Raw genomic sequence first — 21,751 nt, forward strand, 5'->3', positions numbered from 1 at the left:
TCGGACTCAAGATGATCTGGGAAAGGCCCATAGTGGCTGTGAACTCGGGATGCTTTCAAGGCCAAACTCAGGAATGGCAGATTGAAGTCTCTAGGATCATAAGCCTGTGGAACTTCACCGCCAACTCTGGGATGGCCGTCAGCTGCTTAGACGGGGAGGCTGCTGTATAGCAGGGAAGTTGGTACAATGGCAACAATTCCAACTGATTCTAGCTTCAGAAATCAGGTCCCACAACAAGATACTTGGGGAACAAGGGCAGAAGAGTGGGAATAAAGGAAGAATCATATCAACAATCCTTTTTCCAGTATAAATGCTGCTAGAGTTGATTAGTCTTTTTATTAGACGGCTGAAATATATAAGCTATTAACATTGCCAGGAAATACAGATGCATGGATAAAACCAAAGTGGCATATAATGTATAATGCATTATAGGCAGTCCTCAACTTACAACAGTTCATTTAGTGACCATTCAAAGTTACAGCATCATTGAAAAAAAGTGCCTTATGACCATTTTCACACTTATGGCCACTGCCACATCCCCATGGTCACATGATCAAAATTCAGATGCTTGTCAGCTGACTCATATTTATGAAGGTTGCAATGTCCAGGGGTCCTGTGATCCCCTTTTGCGACTGTCTGACAAGTAAAGTCAATGGGGAAACCAGTTTCACTTAACAACCGTGTTACTAATTTACCAAGTGCAGTGATTCACTTAACAACTGTGGCAAGAAAAGTCATAATATGGGGCAGAACTCAACAAATGTTTCACTTAGCAACAGAAATTCTGGGCTCAATTGGAGTCGTAAGTTGAGGACTACCTATATATTGTAACCTTATGTTTAAGGAAGAAATCAGGGAACTTAAGGCAGAGCAAGCATAGGATAAAGGGAGAAAATAGGGTGTTGTGTGTGATTATTGTTGCTAGGCTTGTTCATGGCTTCTTGAGGGCTGATCATCACATTTAATAGATCTTTTGGGGAACTTTGCAGAATAAACTTAGCCAGGGTATTGCGGTGCTAAAGATCCAAGGAACCTTATTTATCTTTTGGCCCTTGTTTGACAATTTTAAGACAGACATGGAAGTATTAGAAGCAGATATGGGGGAAACTTTGGTACAGAGTGAGGAGTGGAAGGAATATCAGGTTCTGTTAAGCAATCCTGTTCCATCTAATAGCCATTGCCATTCCTGCTACTTGACCTGAGCCTTGCAGTTGTTACATATTGCCATTGCAGAATTCACAAGATATTTTTTCCTGAATTACATAAACTCATTAAACAAAGAGTCCTGCACAATTTCTGTCAAGATCAGTCTGTTCTATTTTTAGTTATTAGCCATTTCATAATAACACTTGTGATTTATAGATGGTTTTTCCCTTTATTCGTTTTCTAGAAAAGATTTTATAATATATCGGGAACCAAACTGCACTCCTTCTTATATAACTGAAAATGGCTTTCATGACAAGGTAAGATGAATCCAACTGTAATAGATCTTGCTTGTCATATAACTGGAAGAATTGGGAGGTTTTTGCAGAAGTCATGTAGGAAGTATTGTGCTAGTCTTTAATTTGTCAGGGTGTAAATTTGCTAACTATTATACCCTAAGTATTCTTGTGCTCCTTTTTAGATACTGCTGTGTTTTTCAAATGGCAATCACTATGATATTGTTTACCCTATAGACTACACAATGAAGGCTGCTCTTTGTCAGTGTAAGTATTAATGTGATATATTAACTTTGAAACGTAATCATAGTATGGGATCAGAGAGAATCCTTCACATAGTTGCATGTTTCTATATGGGGTGTGGCTGTTTTAACAGACAAAAATGTAAATGCTGGCAGAGAGGCCCTATTGCAGGGGTGTCCAAACTTGGGAACTTTAAGACTTGTGGACTTCAACTCCCAGAATTCCCCAGCCAGCATGGCTGGCTGGGGATTTCTGGGAGTTGAAGTCCACAAGTCTTAAAGTTCCCAAGTTTGGACACCCCTGCCCTACTGCAAATCCCATTGGTCAAAGAAATCCTTCTATTGGGATCCAGTAGTGCCTTCCCTGCTGTAGCACCCAGCCTCTGTAACATCTATCCTCTAAGGTTCCACTCTTCCATTATTTTACTATTCTTATGTTTACACTTTTCATTTCTCCCTTTTTATTGCTGTAAGCTGCCTAGTGTAGCCCCCATGGTGAGATAGATGGCAAATAAAATTAACAAATAAAAAAAAATCTGTAAAGTAAAATAAATGATAAAAAACAAGTGAATTGGATGCACTAGTAGCCCTTGTGGTGGGTACCCATAAAATGTATTAAGGTGAGTTCCTGCATTTGAGTTATCTGCCCTAAATTATATTGTAGCTGGAATTGTAGTTTAAAATATTTAAATACCACTATTAATAAAATATGTATGGGTGTGTACCATACCTAAAATGGACGTAGCGTAAACATTGATGTGTTTGATTGTTTGCTTTATCTCCATGAATATTTGCAAGTGGATGTTGTAAAACCGATTATAAGTAATGGTAGAACAGCAAAAATAATAATAATCCAAAAACCCTTAGTTTGGGATCAAAAAAGTGCTTTTTCAAAAACCTGAAAGTCCAGTTGCCTCTTGAAAAAGCACCTTTGGAACAACCATGACCTAAATGACTGAGAATCTCACTTAGTTTGGGATATAAGTTGGAAGCCGAAAAACTGTCTGGAGAATTCCAGTTCTTCATCATCTTGAATACTAGAGCCTTCAAAAAATGCTCCTGGAAATGCTGTATGATAGGTTAGATAGAAATTGAAACCTGTGGAAGTGCTTTAGATCAGCGGTTCTCAACCTCTGCGCTGCGACCCCTTTGGGGGTCGAACGACCCTTTCACAGGGGTCGCCTAAAACACGGGCGCACGCTGCCCTCTTCTCTCTGACAGCCACCTGGTTAAAAAGTCATCCCCCGCGGCGTTTTTCCCTGGGGGGCTCCGCAGAACATCCCAAGACTGATGCCACTACATCTGCCCTCTTCGGGACAGGTCCTCTTCAGAAGGATGAGGCCCCTCTGGTCCCCTTCACGTTCCTTGCCTTCCAGCCGCTGCCCACACCGTGGAAAACATAGATGTGCACACGCCCTGCACAATTACAGCCTGGAGCAGGACCAAAGCCCCTCTCTCAACTGGCCCTTCCTCCCTCGAAGGGCTTCGGGGAGAAGCTTTTGCAGAAGCCTGGGTGAGTGAGAATAAGTTCCCACCGTTACGATGTCTCTGAGGCTGTAATTGTATGTGGGGGGTGCGCACGCCTATGTTTCCACAGCATGGAACTGTGCTGAGGCTCTGGGCAGCCGGTGATGATTCTGGAGCCCATCCGCGGGGGGGGGGGTCTCCCTCGCGTTCCTCATCTTCCCAGATGGGCTCCGGAGTCATCGCCGTCTGCGCAGAGCCTCGGCAGGGCTCCATGCCATGGAAAACATAGGTGCACCCACCCTCAGAATTACAGCCTCAGAATCTTTGTTAATGGCGGGAACTTGTTCTCACTTGCCCGGGCTTCTGCAGAAGCTTCCCTCCGAAGCCCTCTAAAGCCCTCCAAGGGAGGAAGGGCCAGTTGGGAGAGGAGCTTTGGTTCTGCTCCAGGCTATAATTGCATGGGGTGTGCACGGGCCCATGTTTTCTATGGTGTGGGGCTGCGGCTGGAAGATGAAGAACGTGAGGGGGACCAGCGGGGCCTCGTCCTTCTGAAGAGGACCTGTCCCCAATGAGGGGAGATGTGGTGGCATCGGTCTTGGGATGTTCTGTGGAGCCCTCCAGGGAAAAATGCCCCTGCCAGGTACTTTTAACCATATATTTTGGTCCTATGACTGCAGAATGCTGCAAAAAATCATAAATGCAGGCCAGTTGTTGAGGGTTTCAAATATGATTGGAACACTCAACAAGGTGACCACAGTATGTGTGTGCGCGTGAGAGAGAGTGAGTAAGTGAGAGAGAGAGACAGAGGGTGGGAAGGAATCAGAGAGAGATGGACAGACAGAGAGAGACAGACAGGGGGAGGGAGGAAGGGAGAGACAGGCAGACAGACAGAGCCACAAAGAGAGAGAGACACACACAGAGTGAGTAATTAAGTGTGAGTGAGAGACAGACACACACATATACACACACAGTGACACAGAGAGACACACACACAGAGAGTGAGTGAGAAACACACACACAGAGTGACAGAGATGGGGGATGGAGAGAGTGAGTGATACAGAGAGAGAGACAGACAGACATAAAGAGCGAATGACAGATAGAGACAGGGAGAGAGAGAGAGCGACAAAGAGCCAGAGAGAGAGAGACAGAAAGAGAAAGAGAGAGAAAGAGAAAGAAGAAAGAAAGAGAAAAGAAAAAGAAAGTGGGAGAGAGAGATGAAAGAAAAAAAGAAAGAAAAAGAAAGAGAACTTATGACCACAATTGAGCTCAAAATTTTGGTTGCTAAGCAAGAGCGTCGTTAACTGTGCAACGAGTTGGATGCGCTGAACAATGCTCTGCTATTTCACATTGCGCATACTGTCTCAAAATGTAGCAATGTAGTTTACTGTTGTTATATTAAGACTGTTACCTATGCTACATCATGCTTCAAGACAAAATGTCATTTATTTGTAATTAGAAATAATATTTCGCAATATATAATTACATATTGTTTTTGTGATTAATCACCATGCTTTAATTATATTCAATTTGTAATAGTGAAAATACATCCTGCATATCAGATATTTACATTATGATTCATAACAGTAGCAATGAAAATAACCACTGTTTTAGATGAACGTGATATGAAACTCATATTTTGAGTATTTGATCTGATACCCCAGGTTTCAAATCTGTTGTTGCAACTGTAAATTACTTTGCCAGCTTGGAAATGAAAAGTCCTGAACATATGAAGTTTATCAGAGTAATTGAAGTTAATGTTTGTGCTAACCTATACAAAGCATTATTCCTAGAGGTATAGAGAGTATTTCTTAGGGAATTGCAGTTAGTAATTAGCCATCTCTGTTTCCCTTTTTAGGAGAGTATAAATCTGCCTCTTCATTTTCAATTCTATTCGCTTGCAACATTCCCATAAATCATTCAAGGAAGTTAATAATCTAATATAACATACAAACAATTACAATCAAATAAAATATTTGATTCCCGAAATAATAATTTTAAATATTTTTATTTTGTTTTAAATTATTTACATTTTATTTTAAATTATTAACACCCTTAAATATCTTACAGACAGAAAGGTAGCATGTACATCAAAATAAGAATAAATTTTCCCTATTAAATCTAAATGCTATGCAAATGTAGTTCTGGATTCCTTAACAGAATATATATATTAAAATATATATATTTTCTGTTAAGAATATATATAATGTCTAGCCACTTACCCAAATCACTGCTGCAATAATTTTTGAAAGGTGCCGGCTGCGTAACCTCTGGAAAATTATATTTGCTGCCTAACTTTAAAATATCCTCAGTTTTGTCATTAGTCCCTTTTAGAGTTTTTTTTTTTAAATTTTAATTATAACTAAAGTATGTTTGTGATAAATGCCCATTGTTATTTGTTTTGTGTCTTAACTAGCTATTCTGTATGAATTGCTATATGAAAAAGTATTTGACATTGATGTGAATAAAGTCTTAAAAGAATTGAGCCATGGTGATTTGATTAAGAATGGCAGAAGGAACAGCGAAGAATCTGATTCAGAGGATGAAGACCTAGAGTAAGTAAGCCTGCATGTTTAAAGGTTAAGATGGTCGGACAGATACAATTTACAGTTATAGAGAGAATAAAGTACAGAAAAGCAAAACAGTATGAGGAAATAGTATGTTTTCCTCAAACCTACACGCATTATCATGTTTACTGAGTATTAATGGGAATTTCACCTGAAAGATATCTATAAGATGTCAGATTGAGGAAGACCATTGTATATAAATTAGCTAAATAATGACTAAATTGTTACAGAAATCAATTTTGGTCAAAGGGAGGGATGAGGTATATGATGGCGAACCTATGGCAAGTGTGCATTTCTTAGGGCACGCGAGGCATTGCCCTGTCAGCTCCTGCGCACATGCACACGCTGGCCAACTGATTTTGGCTTTCATTTCAACTGTTTTTTGTCCTCCGGAGGCTTCCCTGAAGCCTCCGGAGGGGAAAAACCAACCCAATGCACAAACCAGAAGTTTGGGCATCAGAGATGAAAAACGTTGCCATCACTGGTATAGGGAATTAATTCTCCCTTCTTATAATACTTGTGCTTTGTATGGTTCTTTAGGGCCTTATTTCACTCTACTAATCAACAAAGGATACAATCTTATATCCTTCTTTTAGCCAGCCTGTATATCTCCATAAACCATAGTTCTTGACAACTTGATAGATTGCATATGTAGAAAGCATATATACATATTAAACATACAATTTGATTTTGCATGATTTTAGCAACAAATATGATTTGATTTGAAAACCCAGTTACTGGTGCAAAAACCCACTCTCGACTTTATATCAAAATGAAATTACAATTTGTGTCCTTGGCTCAGAGGGTGAGGCAGGAGCTCTGATATTTCCCATCAATAGTATCGTAGAGGGCATTTGAATTGATAGTTGAGCTCTTGCACAGTGATGTTTAGTATGGCCAGAAATGTAATAGTTTACAAATCAGAAATAGGTTGCTGCTCCATTTTAAAACAAGGTGAACGTGCTGAACTACAAGCTAATCAATTGCCGTTAGTTGCCCAGTTAACACATGCATAAGATATGATCTTAACCTAGAGTTACAGCTAGCTTTCTTTTACTTGCTAGCTTTCAAATGTGTTGGAATTTCAAATGCGTTGTGAGTGCAACTCTCAGAAGTCATAAAGATTGCAGATTGGGAAGATAAAGAGAGATTTTCACCTGTTTATTGCCTGTTTGTTTTCATTTCCAGTATCTCTTCTGTTGGTGTCAGAGTTAATGCAGAAAAGCATTACAGCTTATGAGCTTGATAGGGTTTAAAATTGTCATCCCCCTGAGGTTAAAGCTGGCTCCAACCCTGTTGGCCTTTTGGAAGGCCCTCAAAAAAATGGAGTGATAGAGTGGAGGGTGTTGGATGATTATATGATGATTAACCGAGGGACTCTCTGTATGATTTGCTGCCATTTTGTCTTTGACTTCTTTTTTATTTTAATTTAAATTGTGTTTTAAATTGTGTTTTTAAATTTGTATATATATCAGCTCAACTGATAAGGAGGAGAGCCTGTGGCTTAGTGGCTAAGACTCCTGCCTAATATATAATACAGCCCATGTTCAAATCCCAGTAAGGGTATGGCTAGCTGATGAGAGCTAATTAGCTCGAAATAGATCTATACTAGTCTCCTTTTATTTATTTATCAGTACAAATACAACACACACACACACACACACACAATTTTATGTTATTAATATGCCACATAGAGTCACTTTTATAAGTAAGTAAGTATAATCTTTATTGTCATTGTACTTAAATACAACGAAATTGAGTGGGTGACTATAAAAATGTGACAAAATAAACAGTTGCTGAATTTTACCACTAAGCCAGCAACACTTGAGATGGCCAGTGGGGTGGGGGTAGGGCATAATTGATAGTATATGAACTGCTGAGATGAACCATTGAGATGCATAAGCTTCCTTTGCTGTCCCTGTCTAAAGCAATTTTTAAGATTAATATTCAACTGGTTATGCATATGTTTATTATAGTCACAATGGATTAGTACTGGCTTCATAGAATATCATTCTATTGAAGCTGCTCAGAGTGAAATGCACTGTATCACTATGCTCCTTACTTCTTTCATAAGGGTAAACACCAATAATGATTGTTTAAATGAAAACAAAGTTCTTCCTTGATTTTGAAATGTTTCTGTTGCATATCTTTCCTTTGTCCAGAAGTGAAAAGGCCATATCAAGTTATACAAACAACAATAAGGTATTTTATTTCAGTCTGTTTACTTATTTATTCAATGTCTGCGGCTGGTCCTCTTATGTAGTGTGACTGGGTGATTTTATTAATTTCTTGAATTTTTGCAATCTACTGTAACTTGAAATCACAGTTGCTACTACCTGTCTTCTAGAACAATTTACTTGGTATACTCTTAATAGCTTTAGTAGATGAGAGAGAGCGCTGGTACCCCAGAGCCCACGAGCCTTACTGGCAAGTAAAAACAAAATAAAATAAATTCTGTAGTTTCATTTCCTGGTCATACAGTGTTGTGTGTGACTTAGGAAAGAAACCCCTCTCTTTTGGGAGGTAGATCCATCTTAATAAGGTATAGAACAAATTTTATTTTAAAAAAGGAAAGAAGATGGTTAAAAATCATCTTTTTCAGTATTTATATATAAAATATCCAGTGCTGGGGGAAAAATTTAAAGTCAATATCTGAAAATGATTTCCCATAGAGAAATTATAAAGGGCAGTATACAATTCAGACTACATCACAAGATAGATCTGCAATTAATATAAAAACATCTAAGAATTCTTTATTTGAGAAATGGTTAAAGAAGTATAAACTTGTGAATATAGGAAGGAATATAGGAATATAGGAAGGAATATAGAAACAAGAATGTACAAATGTCCTCATTTAATAACCACTCATTCAGTGACTGTTCTAAGTTATGACAGGGTGAAACAAGTGATACTTATGACTGGTCCTTAAAAGTTCCAATTCTTGCAGAGCCCCTGTGATCACATAATCATGATCTAGATGCTTAGCAATTAGCATGGATCTCCAATCTTTGCAGCATTCCATGATCATGGGGAACATGATTTGCAAACTTCCCTGCTGAGCTTCCCATAAGCAAAGTAAATGGGGAATCTGGCAGGAAGTTTTAAGACGTGACCATGTCATGTTTCATTTAATGACTGGTGTGGTCCACATTTAAAGATGATAACTGGGGACTCCTGGAACTGTCATTGCTAAGTGGTCTGGTCATGCGACATCAAGCTTTACAACCACATCACTTAGCGACAGAAGTTGCGTCCATCATTAAGTGAGGACTAACTTTAAAACATGCAGCTGATGCTATTAATGTGAAAGATTTAAAGAGTAAAACTTGAAAAGGTTGTACTATAAAATGGTAGAAACAGCAGATTAAAGAGAAGGCAAGAGAAGTTTAACGGCTTTGTAATTAATGAGAATGAAGCCCATAATTATGTTTTAAGGCTAGATTTCTCAACAAACTCCTATTACAGTGAAGAAGAGATTCAATATGATGGAACTTCTGAATTAACACATAAAGGATTATGCTGCAGATTGCTTTGAGCATTTGCCACATGCAATTTTTTAAAAATATGCCTTTCAGTGGGTAAAATTAGCTTACCCAGATATAATCAGAAAAGAAACTATCGAAGTTGTTAATCAGTGATGCAGTTGATAAGCTTTGCATTACATGCTTATCAAGTCATAAATATTGGGCTATTGCATTTTTAACAATTATCATGAATAATACTTAGAAATTTTTACAGGAAGATGTTCTTATTTTGTATGCATGTTTGTAAGGTTTTGATTTAATAATCGATATACTATTGCTTGGCTTTGCTTCAGATTCTTTTTATATCCTGTATAGAATTGTTCACTTGTTTTTCTAAGTATTCTTTATCCTTTTGCACAATAGCTTCATAAACCTGGGAAATCACACAAGGTTTCGAGCTTGCCTGGAAAAGTTCTTCGTTCCCTTAATCCATCAGTTTACCAAAATGTTGAATATGAAGTCTGGCGACAGTCAAAAATAGGTGAGGAGCTAATGCTGAAATCACTTATTCTGGGAAGAAAAGGCAGAGGAAGCTGAGCAACTTTTTGTGCTCACCTAAGTGTATAGTATAATGCATTGTCTTTTTGTGCTTGCAGATCAGCAAAAACAAGATTTTTCTATTGCTGCTGGCATGCAGTATTCAGTTGGAGATAAATGTAAAGTAGGTGGCATTACATCTGAGTAACTCTGCTTAACAGCTCTTTCATTTTTCAGCATCATGTATAGGGTTTCACTTAGATTACCACTTTCCCCCCCATCAGGGATATATGTTTTTAAGAGCAGCTTTGCAACGAAGAAATGTGTCTGGAACAAGGTCGGGCATGATGACACAGGGAGAGGGGAAATTGCTGTTGCATTAAATTTGCACTGCCTCTCTAGGATGAAATGTTGATAAGCCCACCGCTTATTTCATTGTGTTACTTTGGCTTATTATCTTGTGCTCCATTTCTGATCCAGCCATTTGTTTATTATGTTCATTGTTCTCATTTTGCCTGGTTGATAACTCCCAGTCCTCCCAGATATGATGGCTTTGGAGCATCCTGAACATGGTATAGTTTCTGCATTCCATAGCCTGGAGCCACTCAGAAGGCCCCTTTTTCATGGGCCTACTAGCCAAGCTTCTAGCTCTGATGATGTTACCTAATTAGGGCAATGAAATGTCTGCAAGAAAACAAGCCAGCTCAGACAGCACCAAGGACCCCTCATTTCAACCCTGTGCTACAAATATTCTCCTTTATAAGAATGTTTTCAGAATGGCTTCTCAGATAATCACATCTTCAGATACTTAGGACTCTTGAGGTCAACAGCAGCATCTTAAGTTGTGCTTCGTAAGGAGTTAACTTACAATTATCATGACATGCATTCATTGTTAGTTTTGTTTTCTTTTTAATTAAAGTGATGTTCATTGGCACAACTTGTAGCAATGAATTCCAGAGTTTAAAGTGCTGTATCACTAAAGAAATACTATATTTAATCTCTCCTTAATTTCTCACCATTCTGCATCATTGAATTACCTGTGTGGCACTAAAATTAGAGTGAATTTTAAAAAAATCTTCTTGACTTATAAACCTATTTCCTGTGTTTCCTTTTGCATACGCTTTATTTTAATTTCTCCATAGGTATATTTAAAGAATAGTGGAAGGTATTACAATGCTCACATTCAAGAAGTCCAGTCTGCAGATGGACCAGTTATTGTTTTTGTGGAAGAACTTGGTATTAAGTAAGTAATCTTGGGGTGAATGGTGGAGTAGTAAATACTGTGGAATAACCTAATTTGTGAAGTAATAGACTTTCCTCCTTCACATATTAGAAGGATTTATGAAGGTCGGACATAAATTTTTGATGACCACACCAGATCCCCTCCAAATCTGTAATATAACCATGTAGTGTCCTAAAGTATACATATTTTGCTATCCAAAATGGAATATTGTTGGTTTCTGTCTGGTCAGATTTTGTCTGGCTTGCATAATATTAATGAAAGATAAATAGATAATGACACTTGTAAGTGGTGCATTAAAAAGGCAGGATGGAAGTTTGAATATAAATAAATATTCAGTGCTAGAATGTTTTGAATTAGATTCTTGAAAGGACTATGTATTTTTGACGCATTGTGTCGTTTCCATTAAAACTCCTCCTAATATTTAAGTAATACACAAAATTACTAAATTTATATTCTCTTAGAAGTAAATAGTGTGTTTTGATAGCTGCATGTGATAGTATTTATTATGTAACTATAAATCTGGGATATTAAAATGAATATTTATATTAATTATGTTCAGTGAAATACTTTTTATGCACAGTTATTGGGAAATTCTAGGAATTTATTTAATAGTTCTACTTTATTGCTAACAAAATTGTTTTGCAATTTATACCCTTACTTATTTACTGGAGCAGATATAAAACTGCAGTCCAGCAGGAAATGATGGAACTATGTTAAAAACTAGCGGTTATCCCAGGGGTGTCCAAACTTGGGAACTTTAAGACTTGTGGACTTCAGCTCCCAGAATTCCCCAGCTGGCTGGGGAATTCTGGGAGTTGAAGTCCACAAGTCTTAAAGTCCCCAAGTTTGGACACCCCTGGGTTAAGGCATTGGGAACCAGAAGGCTATTAGTCTTGCCTTAGGCATGAAAGCCAATTGAGTTATTTTGGACCAGTGACTTTCTCTCAATTCACCTCGCCTCACAGGGCTGTGGGAAAATAGGAGGATGAAAGAGTATTAGGTATGTTTGTTGTTTATAAAAACAATAAAGGCAGGATACAAATGAAATAAATAATAAAATATATTAAATGTGAAAACGATTAAATATAGATCTGATAAAAATCAATCAGATATGTGTTTTTAAAGGCAAGAAAAGTTGGAGCCATTAGATTCAGGAGAGAGGGCATTGCATTCCAGAAAATGGCAGTGATTGTTTATCATACTGTAATGTATTTCAGTTGCTCAAGTTAAGTAAAAAAATTCACTGGATTTAACTCTGATTCTTGCAGTTAGTAATAGCAATGTAAACACTGTTCGTAAAGAAGTGACATTGTGTTGCATAGTGAAACAGTGGAGAGGAGTGGATAACCTTTTGCCTATTTGAAAGAAACATGACTTCTGTTTAAAATGGACAGTTTTAATTATTGATCATCTAATATTCCTTTATATTCTTTCCTTCTTCTTAAAGTGTTAAAATAATACCGTGAACTACTTGAAGGTGATTTACTTACTTGATTTATATCCCACCTTTAATTCAGGTATTCAGGATGGCAAATATAACATTCCCTCTTCCAAGTTTTCTTCCACAAAAACAACTCTGTTATACAGCTAAGCGTGTACTAGAAGTTGGGTCTCCTGTTCCTAATCTTTATCCACTATGCCTCTGTTGTGCTATAGAAATTAAGCACACAGACGACACACACAGACATTGAAAATTATGTTCCATAACGTGTATAGGTTCTGTTGGCAGCCTATTTGGTTTTACTAATGCCTTCAGTGCAATAGTGAAATTACTACAGAAGCTTTGTTTCTTCTTTCTTCCATCAGGCATTCAGTACTGCTAAGAAACATTAAACCTGTTCCACAGGCAACTCCTTTGGAAACCTGGAGCACAGTACCAGGGAAGAAAAGTAAAAAAAACACTCCGGTGCATGGGCAAAATGTTCAGACTGGTACGTGTTTTTAACTTAAATTCTACTGACTTTATTGCTGATCTATTTTGGATTAACTGATGAAAAATATGTCTTCCAGATACAGATTGCAGAGGCTCCAAAAATCCAAACAGGCTAATAAAAACCACATCAATTTTGCCTCCTCAAATGCAAATCACAAGACAGCATCAGTTGTCCAGTTTGGGGGTGTCTTCTCAACAATCTTCTGCTCATCACAAAACTCAAGGCAGAAACCCTCTGCAAGCTGTAAGGTGACTAATATCTCACGCTTTTTTAGCTACAACTTGACATTTTAAAAGAGGAGTTACTAACTGTCCTTTCTATCCTTTTTCATTTCTTTTCATTTTGAATTTCTTTTTCAAAATACTGTACTTAAGAGAGAAGAGAGAAAAGAAAAAGGAATTGTTCTATGTAGTCCTTTTAAAATGTAAGAACTAAATAGGAACTTACAAAATACTAAGGCAAGGGAAAATATTCCTCTGTTATTTTACTAATACATCAGAAAGGATGTAATCATATCTCAATTTGACCATTTAAGGACTATTATTAAAGTCATAAGTTAACAAAAATAGCCAAAATATAGGACTTATTAAGATAATGAGAAGAAACAAGAATTTCTAGCTAAACCTGGAAGAAAAATTGAAGCATCCAAAGCTACTTGTCTGAAGTAAGTATATGAAATGTAGGAGATGAGCAGGCTAAACTGGAGGGCAGGGTTAAACATGTCATCAGTTTGGGATAATTGCGCAGCCACCAAGTGACCCCAAGATCAGCCCCCACCATGAATTCCTTTGATCCTTATCTAGCACCACTTTAGCTTGGACTGTTAATTGACCAGATTCTTGTGTATAGATAGTAATAAACTCCTCAGTGCTGTAAATTCAGTGAGTGTTCCTTGTTCTTTGCACCTGACAGACATCAGACAGAATCGAAAGATTGAAGACATTTTGTTAAGAGGAACCTAAACTTGGATTATGCAAAATTGTATGGGAAATCCTCAATAATTGGAATTGGATTTCTGTTGTTAAGTGATGCAGTTATAAAGTGTGATGCCACATGATCCCATAGTTTAGTGATGTCACTCCCTGTTGCCTGATTGTGAGTAGTTAAGTGAGCCCTGGATGACTGGCAGGCAGCTGAATGACTGCTGGCAGGAGGGGGAGAATGTGTGGTGACCTGTGAGACGCAGTAGGGCTGAGGGTGGCTGCTGCCATGTGGGGCGGAGTGTGAATGACTCAACAGAGCAATTTATGACTTTTGCTATTGGCTTCCCTGTTGACTTTTCTTATGGGAAATGTACACGGAAGGTTGCTAATGGTGACCATGGAACTGTGGGATGTTACAATTGTCATAAGTGCAAATGCTTCCTAAATGCCCAGATCAAGGTCATGTGACTGGATGCTTGGACACCTGGAGCTTTGAGAATTGGTCATAAGTGCCCCTTGTTCAGCCTTACTGTAACTTTGAACAGTCTTGAAGAAGTGGCCGTTAAATGAGAACTATCTATACATGCAAAATTACAATTAACAGTTCCCGAATTACGTTAAAGTTAATACCAGATGGCATTTTTTAATATCAAGTTATTTTTTGACATTGAAGCATACTCACCGACCTTATTCTGCCAGTCCTCTAATGGAATAAATAAATGTAAACATTTTGTGGGAGGCATTGTGACTTTCCATGAGTTACCATCTCACCTCAGTATACTTTTGTAAGAATATATGGCTGGGTGATGCTTAACCAAAAAAGCGGGCAGGAATGGAAAGTCAGCATTTAAAATTTGTATATTTCTATAGTCATTCATCTTCCAGAACTGCTGAGCTTTGTGTCATTGCCTCCATGTATAAATGAACCTATATTGCAATATTGATACATTGATATACTTTTTGGTAGAATTATTCTCCTTGGATTTTCTATTGAGAAACTCAAAGATTTCAAAGGGATGCATAATTCAAAATACGAGATTTACCCTTTGAATTAGCAGAAGTTTAAACAGGCTTTAAACAGTAATATTTTTGCTTTAAGTGAAGATAAATTTACAGTGATAAAAAGTTTAGATTAGTTTGAAATATTGGATTAGTTTTTAATCCAGAAATTTGACAGATCGAAACAATCAACATCAGATGAAGCACCATTTTGCTACTACACATTGTACATGCAGGTAGCAGTTTCTAAAAACAAGACCAAATTAATATTTGATCTTGTTATTTAATTGAATATTTGAAATGCCATAAAAGGATGATGAAGGGGCATGATGGCTCAGTGATTAATGATGCTGAACTTGTCATCTGGAAAGCTGACAGCTAGGGTTCGAGATCTGAACTCAGCAGGACAGAGTGAGCTCCCATCACTTGCCCAAACTAGCATTTGAAAGCAAGCAAATCCAAGTAGACGAATATGTACCACTTTGGTGGGAAGGTCAGTGTTCTGTGCACCTTGGCATATGGTCCTGCTGGCCATATGGCCATGCAAGTGTCTTCAGACAAGGCTGGCTTCCTCAGCTGAGAAATAGAGATGAACACCACCCCCTAGAGTCAGACAAAACTGGATAAAAGAAATATTTACTTTTTAAAAAGGTGATGAAACTGCTGCAGTTTTAATAGATGTAATTTCCCCCCAGAAAAACAGATTGTGAGACAGTGCAAGAATTGGACCACCGAAACAAGAATTGTAACGTTGGTCTTTCTCCAGAGGAACATAAAGAGAAACAAGCTATAGATGAAGTTAATTCACTTTATGAAATCCAGTTCCAGGATGAAGAAGCTTTCCCTGCACTTTTGGTATGTGTGCTGGGTTTGCCATTGGGCTCTATGTATGCTGGACTACAGTACATTATTATTCTGTTCCAGTGAATAATGAAAGAGAAAGTCAGTCTTTCTCACAACTGAAATATTACCTGATATATTTTGCTTTGCCAGTTGAATCTGTTATATACTATGGCACTTGGATAGTACAGACCTGCACCAATCCTAAAATGTCTTAATAAGGTAAACCATATTCTAAAAAGTTTTTGCCCATGGGAGTCCTTCAGACAATGTTGGCACCAGCACCCAGCTTAATTAGGTACATATTGGAGGCCAGTGCATTTAAGAGCTGCACAGCTTATGTAACTATACTGGACAGCTCTCCCTTATTAATGACTTTACACTCATCTCTAATATCCATGTTAAGGCTTGATGCCATTATTAACAGTGCAGGCTCTTAGATCCAGTGCACATTGAGATATCAGTTTGATAATCAGACAAATAAGCGAGAAGGGTGCTGGCAACAATACACTCTGCATTCCTAAAACTAGAAATGGGCCTGCCTTTAAATATTATCATTTTTTCTCGGTTAAGAAACACAAAAGAGATTGGATAGGTATACTGCCATTCAAGGAATACATACACTAATATGTTGTACTGTAGAGACAAAGAAAAATCTTGCACTATATTATTAATAATTCACTAGATTCAACTGGTCCCTTAATTTGAGCAGAAATTAGTTTTCAGATATTCATTAGAATGAAGTTAAATATGGTAAAAGGACATAGCTACAACTTGGTCTTCCTGGTTTTGTTCATAGGCTGGACACATTCAATAGTTCATGGTATTTTTCTGTTCAAGTATTTTTGTTTAATAAACAGTATTTCCACATATTTTTCATTCTGGCTTTAAAAATCAGAGGGGACTTTTGTGATGCAGAATGTTTGCTCGGTTAAGGAAGAAAAGTTCTTAAACTTGTAGCTCTTCAGGTCTTGACCATTGTGCAGATAATTAGACTTTGAGATTATATATTCAGAACAGGAACAAATGATTTGGATTGGGGCTCAATACAAGAAAATTCAACAGGGACAGTTACTCATTTTGAGAGTGTGTGTTTAATAATTCATTCTCACTTTGGGGGAAATTACCTGACTTGGATTTTAACTAGATGACCCATCATTTCCTGGGTCATTATTTCAGAGATGTTTCCTTACCTAAACAGATAAACAGTGATTATGGGCAGGTAGTAGAGTAGTGGGGCTTTCTGCTGGCTTTCTCATTGATTTTGCTTGTGAGAAGCTGGCGGGACTATTGGGAACAATGATCATGTGGCAGTGCTATAGCAGCCATAACTTTGCCCAATCTGAAGACCCTTGAAATTTCAATGCTCTGGGAGTAATGGGTCATGGATTTTGGAATCATTCTTTAACTTATTCCCTTCAAATAGCTTGATTCAAAAATTGATGCCCAATGATGCATTATTTTGCCCAAATGAAGGTAACGGACAGAGTTTTAATAATACATAAATTAAAGCAAGAAGATAATTTTTAGACTTGCAATTCCTAGCACTATTGTTAGGACACAACATCTGAGAAATCCTGTTATTTTTCTTAAGGAAAAAAAAACAGTGAAGACTCAGAATTAATTTTGCTAAGGTTACCTCATCTTAATGGGAGGTTTGGTAAACTTATTATGGGAACATATTTACCTAAATTTTGATTGAAAGCACTTTATGGCACTTGTGACCAGGACTTTCATATAAAATTAGGAGCTCTCTCAGATTCATATTCAATTATTTCAGAATACACCTGTGTCTCAAGTAGCTACACAGACTAATGAGGCTTCTGCATGGCAAACATCCCAAGTTCCTAATGGGAGAAGAATTGGCAACTTAAAGGAAGAACAGGTGACAAAAAATAAAGATGCAAAGGATGAGAAAGGTATGAATAAAGTCAGATATTGGGATTTCTTTGGATTGATGACCAATATATTTTCATATTAAAGATTTTAATATATTGTTCAATAAAGGAGATAACACAGTAAAACAATAGCACAAACTGGAGGGTTTGGAGATCCTAAAATCTTGGTGTATTTTTAGAGCATGGATGAATAAGTCTATGCCATCTAGATCATTAGATTTCAAGTTCCCATGTTGTTCGCTTTATTGGCTAGAGATGATATAGAAGTTTATAACATCTGAAAGTTGCAGTACCTGCTTTCTGTTATTCTGTCATTTTATTAATTTTGCTGCTTTCTTACACATTATTGCAGTGTCTAATCTTGAGCAGATTCTTGCAGATCAGAAGCTGGATCCCAGAATGTCTAAGGTAAGCATGGTGCACTGTGGTGCATCCTGATCATCTTTTCTTCTTTTGCAAAATAGATACCATCAAGTGTCGTTTTTAATTTGCAGGACACTAAGGAGGATGTAGCTGTTGCAGGTATATCATCTCTGTCAAGCAATGGAAATATTCATTCACAGCCAGTTGAGCAGGTAAGAGATGTATGTTTAAATTTGTGTGGCTGTTTCAGGGGAAAGATGACCTGAATTGAAGTTTGTCTCAAAATTTGAGTTTTAAGCAAATTGCTAAAATTCATATTTCTTCGGTTGGAATCTTAAATACAATCCATTAAAAATATATTGCAACAGTCCTGTCAGAATTACTAGAATCTATAGAATGTGAATTGTTCACTAAAGATATGTGTCTTAATTACGGATATTCAGTATATCTAATGAAAGGTACCAAGATCCACAACATCTGGCATTTGTCAACCTTGTAGCTTTATTGGATTTCTGACATTTGACAAATTCAGCACTGTTCCGTGTGAAAGCCTTTGGAGTCAGTTAAGCAGAGCAAATGACCTAGTCTGCTCTCAGTTCAGTCTGAAAGCCAATTTATTATAGCTTTATAGAATCACCTTGTTCAATGATAGCAATAGTGAAGGTTTATTTCTTTCCTGCTACATGTACATTTCCTGTATGTACATTTCCAAGAAATTGGCTGGATGCTGGAAAATATATTCTGATCTTATCAAATAGAATTCTATTTTTATATTTTTCTTGGGGAGTATTGAAGCATGCGGGAAGGGAGAGGGAATATTAAGCTACTTCAAACTGAATTGTCCTCACTAAAGATGGTAGGACAGTGTAATGTGTACTGTTAATTTGCCTTACAGTAAGGATGTTGTATATGCAACTGATCATGGAATGCAAATGTTGTCAATGATATTTTGCATAAAGTATACTTTGGCCCATGTTTCCTGCATATTTCCCAGAAGGCAAGACTGGTTATTTATTTATTTATTTATTTATTTATTTATTTATTTATTTATTTATTTATCTATCTATCTATCTATCTATCTATCTATCTATCTATCTATCTATCTATCTATCTATCTATCTATCTATCTATCTATCTATCTATCTATCTATCTATCTATCATCTATCTATCATCTATCTATCATCTATCTATCATTTATTTATTTATTTATTTATTTATTTATTTATTTATTTATTTATTTATTTATTTATTTATTTATTTATTTATTATTTATTATTTATTTATTTATTTATTTATTTATTTATTTATTTATTTATTTATTTATTTATTTATTTATTTATTATTTATTTATTTATTTGACTTCTTAGTCGCCCCCTCTCCCCCAAGGGACTTGGGGTGACGTACACTAGCAGCGGTCACAACAGTACAATATGGAGGAGGTGGAAATAAATAAATAAATTACAATAATTTAAAACAATTAAAAACCCCAATGATAGTTAAAGTTTAAAAATTAAAATTAACAAATAAAAATAATTTAGAGCTTCTCCAAGAGGTGGAGAAGCGCCGGCTAGTCGGAACAGGTGGGTCTTAAGTTTCGTGCGGAAGGAGCGGAGGTCAGTTGTTGTCCTAATGTCTGGGGGGAGGTCATTCCAAAGGGTATGGCCCATCACAGAGAAGGCCCTACTCCTGGGCGCCGCCCTCTGACACTCTCTGGAGGACGGCACCCGGAGGAGTCCCTCTCTGTGCGAGCGAATAGGTCGCAGGGATGTGTGGGGCAGAACGCGATCCCGCAGGTAACTAGGCCCTGTGCCATGGAGCGCTTTAAAGATGGTAACTAACACCTTGAAGCGCACCCGGTAGGCCACAGGAAGCCAGTGCAGCTTGCGCAGGAGAGGTGTTATATGGGAGAACCTCGTTCTCCCCATAATTGCCCGCGCGGCTGCATTCTGGACCAACTGCAATCTCCGGGCGCACCTCAAGGGGAGCCCCATGTAGAGAGCATTGCAGTAGTCCAGGCGGGACGTCACCAGCGCGTGAGTGACTGTGCGCAGGGCATCCCGGTCCAAAAGGGGTCGCAATTGGCACACCAGGCGAACCTGGTGGAACGCCCCCCTCGCCACGGCTGCCACATGGTCATCCATAGCCAGCCGGGCATCTAGGAGGACGCCCAAATTGCGCGCCCGTTCCACCGGGGCTAATTGCTCGTCCCCGATGGCCAGAGATGGAATGTACTGGTTGAACCGGGAAGCCGGAAGCCACAGCCACTCTGTCTTGGAGGGGTTGAGCTTGAGCCTGTTGTCCCCCATCCAGACCCGCACGGCTTCCAGACACTGGGACATCACTTCAACGGCCTCGTTGGGGTGGTTTGGGGTGGAAATGTACAGCTGCGTGTCGTCAGCGTACAGATGGTATCCCACCCCAAAACCACGGATGATCTCGCCCAGCGGCTTCATATATGTGTTGAACAGGAGAGGCGAGAGGACCGACCCCTGCGGGACCCCACAAGTGAGGGGCCTCGGGGTCGACCTCTGCTCCCCTGCCAACATGCATTGCGTCCGGCCAGAGAGGTAGGAGCGGAACCACCGCAGCACGGTGCCTCCTACCCCCAACCCCTCCAGACGGCGCAATAGGATACCATGGTCGATGGTACCGAAAGCCGCCGAGAGGTCTAATAGGACAAGGACAGAGGAGCAACCCCTATCCTTTGCCCTCCAGAGATCATCCACCAACGCGACCAAGGCCGTCTCCGTGCTGTGTCCGGGTTGGAAGCCGGACTGGCGCGGGTCTAGATAATCAGATTTCTCCAGGTGACGCGGGAACTGCTGAGCCACCACACTCTCAACAACCTTCGCTAAGAAAGGAAGGTTGGAGACAGGACGATAATTTGCTAGCTCCGTTGGGTCCAGAGAAGGCTTCTTGAGCAGGGGCCTCACCACCGCCTCTTTCAAGGTGGCTGGTAGAAGGCCCTCACTCAACGAAGCGTTCACCAGTCCCAGTAGCCAGCCTCGTGAGCCCTCCCAGGATGCCAGTACAAGCCAGGAGGGACACGGGTCCAATAAACATGTGGTGGCTCGCAGTCGCCCGCGCAACCTGTCCAAATCTTCGGTGACCACAGGGTCAAACTCCTCCCAGCGTGGTCTCTCAAGACTCGCCTCGGACGCCCCCCCTGGAGCACTGAAGGGGGTCCATTCCCTCTGGATCTGATCGATTTTATCCTGCAGGTATTCCCCAAATTCCTCTGCCCTGCCCTGCAAAGGGGGATCCCGCTGCCCCTGTGACAGAAGGGAGCGGGTCACCCGAAACAGGGCGGCAGGGCGGTTCTCTGCGGACGCAATAAGGGTGGCACAATATCGGTGTTTGGCCACTCTTATTGCCACAAGGTAGGTCCTTAAGTAGGCTCTTACCTGTGTTCGGTCAGATTCGGAGCGGGAGGTTCAACTCAAAGGGACCATACAAAGAATTGGACTATGAAATTGCAGAATTAATTTTTGGATTTTAAAACCGAATTAGACTGTTTTAATTTAACATATATTAAATGATTACAAAATGTATTAAAAGTCCATATTATTTTTACAGGAATCTTTATCAGGTATAAATAAACAGTCTTCAACTGCTCCTGAAATACATTTGCCTCCCACTGTGCCTTCTGCACCAGCTTGGTCAAATGAATCAACAGACTATGGATTAACAGGTTCGCAAAGGGGAAAAACTCTTTTAGTCCCAAACTGGTTTTGCAATAGAAGATCGTTAGTACTATTATACTAACCAATATTCAGTATTCAGAGGCCAAATTAAAGTTACATGTCCGTGTATGTGTGTGTGTGTGTGTGTGTATTT

General features: G+C 38.8%; 1 protein-coding gene across 1 annotated transcript in view; it reads left to right on the forward strand.

Moving 5' to 3' along the window:
• OTUD4 (OTU deubiquitinase 4) overlaps positions 1-21,751 on the forward strand; it is a 34,701-nt gene that overhangs the window by 7,918 nt on the left and 5,032 nt on the right. Inside the window, exons 5-18 of the mRNA XM_081959512.1 lie at positions 1,391-1,463; positions 1,625-1,706; positions 5,562-5,700; positions 7,875-7,914; positions 9,600-9,717; positions 9,833-9,897; positions 10,856-10,956; positions 12,763-12,887; positions 12,967-13,138; positions 15,508-15,667; positions 17,433-17,571; positions 17,903-17,958; positions 18,045-18,125; positions 21,491-21,605. Of these exons, the coding sequence (XP_081815638.1) occupies positions 1,391-1,463; positions 1,625-1,706; positions 5,562-5,700; positions 7,875-7,914; positions 9,600-9,717; positions 9,833-9,897; positions 10,856-10,956; positions 12,763-12,887; positions 12,967-13,138; positions 15,508-15,667; positions 17,433-17,571; positions 17,903-17,958; positions 18,045-18,125; positions 21,491-21,605 (1,466 nt within the window). The remainder of the gene's footprint in view (positions 1-1,390; positions 1,464-1,624; positions 1,707-5,561; positions 5,701-7,874; positions 7,915-9,599; positions 9,718-9,832; positions 9,898-10,855; positions 10,957-12,762; positions 12,888-12,966; positions 13,139-15,507; positions 15,668-17,432; positions 17,572-17,902; positions 17,959-18,044; positions 18,126-21,490; positions 21,606-21,751) is intronic.

Source organism: Natrix helvetica (genome assembly GCF_964273705.1).
Source record: "Natrix helvetica genome assembly, chromosome: 7".
Classification (NCBI taxonomy): Eukaryota; Metazoa; Chordata; class Lepidosauria; order Squamata; family Natricidae; genus Natrix; species Natrix helvetica.